This window comes from Panthera onca, chromosome B1, assembly GCF_046562875.1.
Source record: "Panthera onca isolate mPanOnc1 chromosome B1, mPanOnc1 haplotype 2, whole genome shotgun sequence".
Classification (NCBI taxonomy): Eukaryota; Metazoa; Chordata; class Mammalia; order Carnivora; family Felidae; genus Panthera; species Panthera onca.
The window spans coordinates 201923356-201935490 of record NC_138342.1 but is presented as its reverse complement, the minus strand read 5'-3'; the positions used below and the strand labels follow the sequence as shown (position 1 = coordinate 201935490).

The 12135-nt window shown below is 43.1% G+C and overlaps 1 protein-coding gene across 3 annotated transcripts in view; it reads right to left on the bottom strand.

Annotated features, from left to right (window-relative positions):
• The window catches only part of CSMD1 (CUB and Sushi multiple domains 1), a 2002273-nt gene that overhangs the window by 344932 nt on the left and 1645206 nt on the right, over window positions 1-12135 (bottom strand). For all 3 annotated transcript variants that reach the window (XM_078445226.2, XM_078445227.2, XM_078445228.2), the window contains 2 exons: window positions 11775-11990; window positions 8865-9053 (listed from right to left, as the gene is read on the bottom strand). In XM_078445226.2, the coding sequence (XP_078301352.2) occupies window positions 8865-9053; window positions 11775-11990 (405 nt within the window). The remainder of the gene's footprint in view (window positions 1-8864; window positions 9054-11774; window positions 11991-12135) is intronic.

The window sequence follows — 12135 nt, the reverse complement described above, 5'->3', positions numbered from 1 at the left end:
CCACCAAAATGGTAATGGAGCTTCATAATATGATTTTAAAACCACAGATATATATTTATATTATTATATTTATATGTAATCATGGTTTTTAATTATAATCATCTTTTAAAATATTTTCTAAAGACTACAAAAATATATGGGGAGACAGGCAAGTGATGTGTCTCTCAAGCTGGATATCTGCCTTTTGAACAGTCTTTCCGTGTTAGCAATCTACTGATTCTTAGGCCATCTCAGATTGAAGACATACATCAATCAATTTATACGTTAAATGCAACAAATATTTTAGGTAAGTAATCCCCTTGGGAAATGATAATAACTCATGGACATTCTTATATGTTTTCTGTCTTTTTTTTCTCTCTTGGAGAAATAGGACATTTTAAAACATAAAAACCAGGATAAATGGAAAGGATATCAAAACAGCAAGGTAGAATATTGCCTTTGGCTACTCTATGGATAGCGCAGTGGGGGGTTCAAACTTGTTAAAGATATCAGGGTGGAAAAAAATTTTTTTAAAAAACCCAACTGAATTCTGATAACTGGACTCGAAAACCTAGTCACAAATATTAGGGGTTTTTATTTAAAATTGAATTTGACAGTGATCAATAAAGTGAACCATTCAAAAATGAAATTTAAGTCCTTTTATCCATTACCTTATGAGTTTGAAAAGAAGTCTTGCAATGGAAGATGTAAAAAATACTGATACTGTAGCAAATAGGTTATTTTTAGTCTAGGAAAACATTGGAAGAAGGATTTGTATGGCTAGAATAACTGGCTGTGTGTATGTGGGTTTACCGTACATCTGAACATGTCAAGTCTATTATTGACTGTGTGCATTACAAGTCACAGTAAAGTACAGGCACTCTTGAGTCAAACCTCCCTAGAGGTGGGCCGGAGGTGAAAGGGATAATGAGGGTCCTGGCCCTCCCTCTGGTCACCATCTGGTCATCAGGAGAGGCTGTGGTCTTGTTTCTTGACTGAATGAGGTCAGGAGGATGGAGGGAGGGTTGGAACGCATAAGGGGTAATTAATTGAACACAGTGGTAAGTCTACGCATCTTGAACCCAAGTGTGGAATGCAAGCTTTGCCTCTCTCAGGAGCTATGAAAACACGTATGAGAAGTCCGAAGGTGTCTTCAGGGGGCACTCCGTGAGGAAAGCAGAGCCAAGGAGAATCAACTCTGATGGGTTTCATCCACAAGCCCACCCCTGAGGAAAGCACTACCCCCTCCCAAAGGCAGGGGCTCGGCCATGTTCACGTTCGTCCTCCGTCTGTATCTGTGGTTCGGCATTTGTGGAGAATGGGTTTTGTTCTCTCGTTTTCACCGTGGTTGGGATCTCTTTCTTTGGTCTTCATGCCACTGCGTTTCTATTCTTTTCTTCTCCTTCACACATTTGTCACGAGGAGAATCTTCCAGAACCGGCCAGAGGTGTCATTTTTCAAAAGTGACAATCTATCATGACAAGGCTGATACATAAATTCTGGTAATTGTGTGTCAGATGCTTTTCTAAGTTCTTTACACGCAGGGATCCCTGTTACTTCTCAGTAACCTTATCAAATAGGTCAATGAACCACATTTCACAGGTGAGGACACTGAAACAGAATAGCTGAAAAACCAAGGGCTTTTCCCAAGGTCACAAAACTAGTACAGATCAGTTATTGAGTTGACATAAACTCTACACACTTAGGAATGGAGTTGTGTCCCTTTGTATCCTAACTAGTGATGAATACACATCTTAGTGAATAACTCACAATATTATTAATTATGAAAAACAATGAAACTAAGATGGTATGGGTTTGCTCTATATGGGTGTATCCTTTTGAGGACTTTTGTTTGGGACAGGTCACCGGTTAACTGGAGATGGTATTTGTTTCCACATTAGCATTTAAGACACCAACCATATACTTATTTCTCATAATACAGCAAAAAGGGAGAACTAGAGAGAAGACTCTGGCCTTTGGATACATGGGAAGGAAAAAAAAACTATTAAATCTAAAGACGTAATTTTACATCTCTTTTTATTAGGATTTGGATCCTGGGATTTCGCTTTAAGGCAGACATATAGTAAGAGGTGCTAATGAAGTGCACTATATGGAAATAATAGGTGTGGGCAATCGCTTGGCCTGTTGTAACCCTTTGTACACAGACGATTTGTTCCTTTAACCTGCAGAAACGGACCTCCTGCAAGTGAGAGGTACATGCTCCCCCCTTCACAATAAAATCCCACTGGTGTCAGAGCCACTGTCTCTCGGGCTGAGACACGGTAAAATCTCTAAGTGAACATTCAGCAGTAACTCATTTATTTCATATACAACTGAACCTCAATAAACATGACCAATACGTTTACATGTACAAGGATGGAATTTCATTCTTCTAATGTGGTGCGGTGCTTAAGGAGTCTTTCATGTGCATTTTTCTCCAAGAGTATGAAATTGCTTGTAGAATATACGAGCTTGGTATGTTGATTGTTTTTAAAAAAATCTACTTCAGTACAGTGTTTTGTATCATACAGTTCCATACTAGGCACATCACTACTTCATTTATATTTGTATGCCTTTATATTCTTCAAAGACTTTCATGCAGATTATCACGTCATTACTTTTTTTCCTCTTAATTTGTGACCTTTACACCGCTCCTCAATTTTAAAACAGTTGTCCGGTTGGGCTGACACCATTCCAGTGAGCACGTGTGGCTGTTGCTATCGTTTTCCGATGCTGTGTCAAGAGCCGTAAGAAAATACGACATCTCAAAGGCTGAACGTGATTTGCCATTTTATCTCGACGCCTTGGTTCATCACTCAACTTGGTGCTAGCAGGTTTGGCAACACCCGGGGTCTAGGGAGAGACCTACGTCGGGGATGCTGCAGCGGGACACGGGGACAGGCCGGTGTGAGACACAAAGGCTGTTTATGTGGCTTCAGGGATGTGACTGAGGTGGGCGGTCATCAGAGAACCGTAGGAAATCTGGCTGCAGGGAGACTTGGCCAGACCTTGGGGAACGTGTGGGCTTCATCAAACCAAGGTGCAAGGTCCCTAAAAGTTTGGAGCACACAGGTGTCCAGACAAAGGGTGTTCGGAGAAGAGGAAATGCCCTAAGAGAAAGCAAAGAATCTTGAAGGCTCTCAAAGAAAACAAAAAGGGTGCAATGGTGTGACAATGGGTTTGTGAAGCAAATTCTGGAATTATTAGTCCAGAGGAACACCAAGGAAAACCAAAGAAGTAATGGCAGAACAAATAAAATATAGTAACACTCTGCCCACTAAAGCCTGGGACTCTATCCCATAGGAAATAAAGAAAATAAGACACTAAAAGTAAAAAGCAAGCGCGCAGAAAATTACACACTTTAAGTCATTGGAGTTTCAAAAATTCTTTGAACTTGACTAAAAATATCCATTGTAAACCTCTATTACCAAAGCAATTAAATGTATCAATTTTCAGTTCTTTCAATAATCCATTTACAATTGCTTTAAGATGAATGGATATAATTTTCCTTAAGACGAATCATTTGTTCTTTTTCTAAAGAACCCACTGAAATTGTAATTAAAATTGGATCGTCATTTAGAGTTTCTTAATGGAAATGAAGTAATTAAAATTAAATTAACTTAATAGAAAGGAGCCAATTGATTTCCCATAAATTCTTCCTTCGACAGTATCTACCTGTGAAGCCACCCTTATTCAGCTCAGGCTGCCATCACCGAACACCCCCCAACCTGGGGCTTGAAGGACAGGCATTTACTCCTCAGGGCTCTGGAGGCTGACTTACAAGGCCCCTGGCTGTGCCCAGATACTCTGTGCGCACATCATAAACCTGATTCAAGCAAAATCTTTGCCAAAGAGCTTTTCCCCAAAGTAACACTGAGCCTGCACGCACACCCCCGCCCCCCAACAGGGACTTTCCTGAAGAAAGTGACAACATGCGAAAGTTTTGGTGGCAGTGATTAAAGTGTTGTGGAAATTGCAGTGGGGCCTTTGAGACCATTGTGAATTTGTAAACTGATTATTTTAAATTAATTAACATATATATACACACGAAGTCTGTATTGTATATCAGAATCTCTACACATATGTACTCTATTTTATATATAAAGCCAAATTATTTAAAATGTGCAATCTTATTTTTACTCATAAAGAATATAGAAGAATTGAATAAAATGCTGATTCTACTTTTAATCTACTTATTATCCTCCGAACCTTTATTTCCTTAATTTAATGCTATTATTGAGTTACCTTTTAAGATTCAATTAAATTCAGAGATTAGTTTCAGGTTTTAATTTTGTTTCAGAAATTTTAAACCCACGGGGCGCCTGGGTGGCTCAGTCAGTTAAGCCTCCCACTTCAGCCTCAGGTGATGATCACAAGGTTTGTGGGTTTGAGCCCTGCATCGGGATCTGTGCTGACAGGTCAGAGCCTGGAACCTGCTTCAGACTCTGTGTCTCCCTCTCTTTCTGCCCTCCTCTACTTATGCTCTGTCTCTCTCTCAAAAATAAATAAACATTAAAAAATATATAAAATAAATAAAGAATTAAAAAATCTAAAAAAAAGAAATTTTAAACCAAAAATTCAAGAAATAAATGGAAGCAACAGACTGGTCAGCATAGGGATAGATAGAATTGTTTAGACAGAATTGTTCAAAAGATTTAAAGCTGAGTTCAATTTCTCAAAATACAGGCAACCTATTTTGTTTTACCATGCTTCTCCAAAATATTTGTAATCCATTAAACAACTGAGGCTAATAGTGTTGACTTTTTTTTTTTAATTATTTTATTCCATCCACGGGCATTGTAGTTTGTCCAAAAATTGAATCAATTAAGATATTCAACAACAGGATAACTCTCGCTTTCACTGAGTTTTCTTTTAATTCTCTCGGCAGATATTATTTGGTAATTAACCTGATGTAGATATAGAGGCTTATCATACTCGGCCTGAAAAAAATCGTGTGTTCAAAACCTGTGTGTTCAATGATGCCATATTAGTTTAGAGAACTCTACTGGACACTCTTCATGTCTGCTCTCTAACTCCGCCCCTGTTGGGTTTTGTTTTTGTTTTGTTTTTTTTCCCCAACAAGATGTCACAAGACATCTCAAATACCATAAAGTATGTTTTTTAATACTTTTCCTGATTCTTCAACACCTGTGCAGACTGGCCTCTAAGTATTCCAATACAACCAGAGCTGTCCTGGGACTGAGTGGTCAGGAATGGGCACGTGACTCTCTACTTGGGCCAATCAGAGGCAACCCAGCGACCCCACAGAAAGGGATTGCCTCGGGGAAAGCACGACCCTGAGATTCCACAGTGTGTGCAGACTTGAGAGCCGTAGGAGGAGGCCCCCGGGGAAGGCAGGGAGTGGCCTAACGTCTTCCCTTGGGTTGTGGAGCCTGAGGATAAAGCCAGCACCCAGGCGGGGAGAGGACAGGAGAGATGAGAAAACAAGGCATCAGGTCCCTGATTACATCTGATCTAACCCGCCCACCTGAAGTTGTCCCAACTTATTTAGTTATATTGTCAGTAAACCTTCCCTTTTCCTTAAACCAGTTTGGGCTCTTTTTTTTTTTTTTTTTTTTTAACTTGGCAATAAAAAAACCATATTGAATGATATGCGTAAAATGTAATGCAAATGAAAAGGTGGCACAAGAGAGGGCTTGCACATTTCGTCACAAATCATGGAGTACACAATGATATTATTTCTAGTACTCTAAATAATTAGGTTGAAATAGCCCTACAATGAAAAAGTGCAAAGAAAATGATCATTTCTCTTTCATTTACAAGTGAACTGATAAAAGAGAAAAATAGCTCTTAGTTTAGGTGTTCACTAGAAATTCTGTTTAAGATGAGGTGTTTACTGGATGAAAACAAAATAGCATGCTCATAATTCAGTTGACTTTCTTCTGATGTCACTTGTGATCTTTGGAATGGATTTGCAATTTTTGGATTTGCAACTATGAATCGATCACTCTTCTTTCTGTGATTTTATTTTATTTTTAAAAAAAATTTTAGTGCTTATTTTTGAGAGACAGAGAGAAACCGAGCACAAGTGGGAAAGGGACAGAGAAAGAGAGAGGGAGAACAGAATGGGAAGCAGGCTCCAGGCTCAGCGCTGAGCACAGAGCCCTATGAGGGGCTCAAACTCACGAACCGCGAGATCCTGACCTGAGCCAAAGTCGGCTCGTAACTAACTGAGCCACCCAGGTGCCCCCTATTTCCGTGATTTTAAAAGAAGGAACACAGGCACAGAGTTTAATGAATCCAAATGTTGACATCAAGAGAAAAGCTTTGGAGGGAAGCAAACTTTGACAAGCATCTATTGAATAAGGCACACAGCTGGATTTTAGGGATCAGGTAGCCCCCAGTGTTAAGAAATAGCCTCATGGGAGGCAGAAACGTTAAGGCAACTTCCACAGAATGGAGCTTTTATCACGGAGGTCCCACCAGCCAGCAGGTGACTGGGTAGGGACAGCTCACGCGTAAACTGAGTTCAAAACGATGGGGCAGAGTCAGCCGGACAGAAAAGCAGGGTGAGCACAGGGACGTGAGGGAACAGCACAGACAAAGACACAGAGGGAAGGAGAGCCGGGGTGACCAGGGGCCTGCACGGGCTTCCCCTGCTGATGCTTCAGTACGTGGCTGAGTCGTGCAAGAAGGTGGAAAGTCGGGCCAACAAATAATGGGCCTCGTGTGCCACCAGAGTCACCGCTGGGGGCTAACAGGTTCTCCTAAGGGGGCACCCTGACGGGGCTTGGATTAGATCGATCACTCAGGGAGCTCCGTCCTGCAGCCTGGGAGAAGCTCCCCAGGGCCGGGCAGACACAGCGGGCGGGAGAGCCTGAGCTGAGAACTAGGTGGGACACCGGATCTTCAAAACGGGCCACTAATTAGACGTGGAGAAGGAGAGAAAAGGAGAAATACCAAGGAGTTCCCGAGGCCTCCTGGGTCAGCTGGGGGTCGGCTACCAAGAGTCACATTTTGTCTACAGGAACTTTGCACCCAGATGGGCTGGAGGGAAATTCAGGAAACACCAGGCAAAATACAAGAGGCTAAATAAAGACAGGGCACACCCAGGCCCCTGGGTGGTGTGACAGTGCAGGGCCACGGTGAGAAGCGTGGTTTTGGGTGCCCTGCGTTCCAACATCGTAAGCACGTGACTGTGGGCCAAGGTCCGAGACCCTTTGTGTCTCAGTGTCCTCATCTGTACAGCAGAAGTGACAGTCACATTACTTCATTAATTCTTGGAAGTGAAATGAGGCAACACATGTAAAGAGCTTGGAGTGGTGCAGGCTCTGGAACTAGGGGTGATGGATGTTAACTATGGGTTCTTAGTTTATATTTTAGGTAACAATGTCAACACCCAAAAAACAAGAGGAACGGTGTACAGATAATGAATCTAAATCAAACAGGCTCACAGCAAATGGCATACTATACTCAACAGAGTTGACCAATCAGTAGACTTAACGTTCCATGTGTGGGACAAAGCTTTGGTTTCATTGGGTTGGGAGTTTCTTCCAGATCTTAAACTATCTCATTCAGAAACTGTCAATTTGGGGAACACGGATTCTAGGCAACCTGGGAATTCCCAGGACCATCGGCAAAATACCGTATCTCTTTTTTTTTGAGACAGAGTTCAGAAATGGCATCCAAATGTCAAATAAAAACCATAACCAAAAAGAGAGTGAAAACCACTATATTAGGGGAAAGACAGACAATAGACATTTACAGACAGGTGCCCTGGTGAGAGAGAAAGATGGCTTGATTCGTGTTTACTTGTGTAATTTTTTTTTTTTTTTAAACGAAGTCCTGTCAGAATATCATTAAAACACAAAAGACCCTATTACCAGTTGAATCAACAACATCCCTAAACTGTGCTGACAACTGAAGAGATTCTTTGCCATGGGAGAAAAGTGGGTCTTACTAGAGTAACAACTTAGTATTTGTATGGGTCCTGAAATCTCATCTCCACAACGTTGCCACCCGCCTCTGTCACATGAACTAGTGGGACCAGGGCGGAACCATGGACTCCCTGTGACGCAGAGGCTCACCGCTGCGCTGGGCTGGCATTAATCTCCAGATGAATGTCACAACGCTGCGTCCTTAGGCAGTTTTCTGTAACTCGAGAGGACAGACTTTAAAGATGCTAAGCCACACGGCTGAGTGGCAGGTGCTAGGCATTACCTCTGGGGTGATGCGCAGACCCGAGACGGGCAGGTGGTTCCAAATCTAGCCCTCCCTGCGCTCACAGCTCCGCTCCGCTCTCTGCCTTATGGGAGCTCAGTTCCCAGATTAGCAGTACATGTAACCCCACTGGGCCCGCATCCTAATCCCACCGTCTTGGAAAGTACCCAGTAAAGACCCCTGCTTCTCTCTGGAATGCCCTCTTGAATTCCTCAAAAACACACTGAGAAGGCTACTCTGGCATGGAAGTTTCTACAATGCCCACTTTGCAGGAGTATGCCACAATCAAATCAAAAGCGTTAAATGGCAAAGTTAACAAGGAAACCGGTATTTTAAACTGTCCCCATCATTACACCAGGAGATACTCACTGTTTTCAGCAACAGAATTGTCACCAGTTGTGTTAACACAGCCTGGCGTCTCGCTTTTATTTTTCCTTTTGTTCTGGGTGATTTTTACGTCTGTGCATATTTTTTCCTTCACAAAAATGCTTGGCACGTGCTTTAGATTTACCCTCATTCAGTCGTAAGAACGGAGGGCTGAAAGGGGCTGACTTCACAGACAAGGTAAGTGCAGCCCAGAGGGGCTCACGCCCAGGGTAGCAGGGTGCCCCCCCCCCCGCCCTCGCCAAGCTGGGCCCTGCGCCCTGACTGCACCGCGCCCTGTCCCCACTGGGTGAATGAAATGAAAGCGTGTGACCACCTACCCACACACCTTGGCAGAGGCGCGCTCCACACACGACGGCCCCCACCCAGGCACGTAAGCTTGGTTGCACCTTCTAAGCGATACCCCGGGAAGCAGGAAAAAGTCAGAGAGTCCCCAACTCCAAAGTGGAAACCAATTCTTCGGCTGAAGGCAGGGACGCCAGGGTCATCGCAAGGCTCCAGGTCATATTCTGAGACACGAAGAGAGGAGACGGAGTAAATGTGTGGGAACTTGGGTAAACACTCAAAACTTACTTACCAAGAACTAAAAAAAAAAAAAAAACAAAAAAAAACAAAAAAAAAAACGGCTACTATTTAAAAAACCTCACGCATAGTTGTTCAAACTGCTCCGTAGTGGTTATGTGGATTGGTTTTCTTTGTACCCTAAGCTGGTTCGTGATGAACTGCATGAATTCTAGTATTTTTTTAAATAGATGTGTAACATTAAGATAAGGTGAACATTTTACGGCTGTGACGTAAACCCTACGAAATAATTTTCGCGCTGAAGGTCAAGGATGCTTGGAGAATCAAGCCCACTCAATTAAGCACCAGTGAATGACACCTGGGACAGAGCAGACGCTGGGCAGCTGTGTGTAACCGCTGGTGCATCTGGAGCTCCCTCCCACACTGTCCCATTAGCATCTGCAGAGACACTACTGTGACGTGCATCGGGAAATGCCACTTTAGTAAAACCTTCTAAAAACGACAGAAGGAAACTGGGCCGGCAGGAGGAAAGGCAGATAGAAAACCATACTGATTTTGTGCACACATCTGAAGAGCCCCCAGAAGGGAAAACACTTCATTTGCATGATAAAGTTGCTACTTATTTGGACACTTAAAAAATAAACGCCCTTGTATTAGTGTCACTGGCAATTGTTTGCAGCCAGGTTTCAAGGCGAAATTCTTGCAAATGAAATTACTCCTCAGCACACCTGAAGAACAAGTTTAGGGCAGCACTGGCTTTGCAATCCCAGGTGTTGTGTTTTGTTTTGTTTTTTTTTTTTCAAATCTGTCTGAGCCTGTGTGTGACACAGTCTAGGTTAGGTGACTCCTTCTGTGTTCAAAAACCGCGACCACCTTAATTTTTAACATTTTAAAATATTTTAAAACTGTTGCAAAGCGCTGCCAAGGTCCAGAAAGTGTGTCTTGTTTCTCGCCTGCTTGTCTGTTTAGGGAGGTTGCGGAAGAAGACAATTAGCCCTAGAGCTGGCTTCTGACCTTTGCTAACCAAAAGGCTTATTGTCAGCTCTGCGCTGGGAGTGACAGAATTAAGAAACAGATGCCATGGAAAGGGTGGGAACGACAGACTTCTGAGACATATCTAGGGGGGAGCCCCACAGAGGTGGGCGCTGCCAGATTCTTCCTGTGGAATGTTCTAGTTGACTCCATGTTGGATCTCGATGGAAGTTGAGAACAAAGACAGTGACATTCTCATGGTGCCCAAACTGAGACCCAGCAGGAAAGAAGGTACAGAGGAATTAGGCATTAGTGTTAGGAAAATTTAAGTCTTTGTTCCACAGAGCGGCCAATCTCATGATTAACCTGATTATGGGCAAATTTCCAAGAAATCAAGTTGTCTGAGCTCATCCCAAGAGCTCCACTAATGCAGTGAAATGCCAAGAAAAATCAACAAAGTCAGGTAAAGATAAATGGCACTGGTTATAATTATGGGGCGTATAAAATAGTTCAGAGCATCTTAAAATCCCTAAGAAATCTTTTTCTTTAAGACAGTTATTTCAACGCATATATCGCTAAGGACCATGTGATATTGAGTGATTATTAACTTCCTACTGCGTAGAAGACATAGGAATACACCTGCTGCTGATGGAAGGGCGGAAGGTACAGAAACCCCTTTCCTAAGAGTTTTAGCCTTAGAACAGGAGATGAGATAAATACCCAAATATTGTGACGGTGAATCTCGTACGAGGCATCAGAAGTTGCTAAGGAACTTATGGGAGGTCCAAGGGGAAGAAATCACTCCTGATTACGGGACTCAGGAACTACCTAATGAAAACTGCATTAGCTCTGGGCTGGGCGGAGCGGAGTGGAGGAGCACTGTCCTTTCCAAAGTATCACACACAGAAGTGCAAAAACACCCTTGTGTCCACCCATCAGGATCTTAGAGCAGGAGCGCCCTTCTGTGGGCTGAGGCTGCATCTGTGTTAGTGCAGGGCCCCGACCATGGTCACTGAGCATCGCTTATGTGATTAAATGCATCTCATAAACGCTCGGCTAATTTTTAAGTGTGGGTACTTTTTCCGTGTCCACAAAAACACAGTAATACTATTCACAGCACCATTCATAGTAACAGTGTAACCCGGGCAAACAGCAGAAAGCCTTCACATATCATGTAGGTGCCATCACTGAAAGTAAAAATGTCACATGATTTTGGAGCCTGGTTTTGTCTGTGGTCATAACTGCATCAAAGTAAATGAAAACTCATCCTCAGTTGTGTGTGTGTGTGTGTGTGTGTGTGTGTGTGTGTATTCACGCTTCTTCTTTTTTATTGATTTCACTCTAGAGGAGGTTTTTGAGCCAAGTATTGGCATCCGCTGGAAGGCAGGCACCAAAATAATCAGATGATGGCTTCTCCTGAGAATGCTCCCAATGGGGACACTTTCCTTGAGATTTTGATAGAACTGATGAGAAGTGAGTGAGAAGGGCTTTCAGGAGAACTTAGTGATATTAGCAATTTCTCAGGGATGAGAATTTGCAAAGTGCCATTTCGAGGATGCCGGGCAGAGGTCCTAGCGTCTTTCTTCAAGGAGGCTCGGCCCCCTTGGCTCACCAGCTAATGCTCACGACTGCTGGGACATTAACCTGTAATCACACACGCACAGGCACACGCATACGCTCACACACACACTGCTATTATTGCCAGAGAAGAGACACGTTAGAGGAGAACAACATACCTGAGAACGTGATGTTGAAGCCCTCGTAGGAAATGGAAAAGTCTGAGATGAACCGAAGCTGGGCGGTGAAGTTTCCAAACAAACCCGCCTTAATAGTGTGAGGCAGTACAGAGCCAGTGAGTCTGGCCACGGGCTCGGTGAAACTCCCGTCCTCTGTGATCAGTAAATAGTCGTGGGAGCTTTCTAGGTGGAAGGTATGGAAGATCATCTGAACTCCTGAGAAGCAGAAAAAGGGGGGGGGGGGAGGGGAGGGGCCGGGGGTGGGCAGGGGAGGGAGAGATATCAGAATTAACAGCTAAAGAAAAATCATTTCTTCTGGGCTTAGAGACATCAAACTCTTGAATCAAAAAAAAATCTTAAT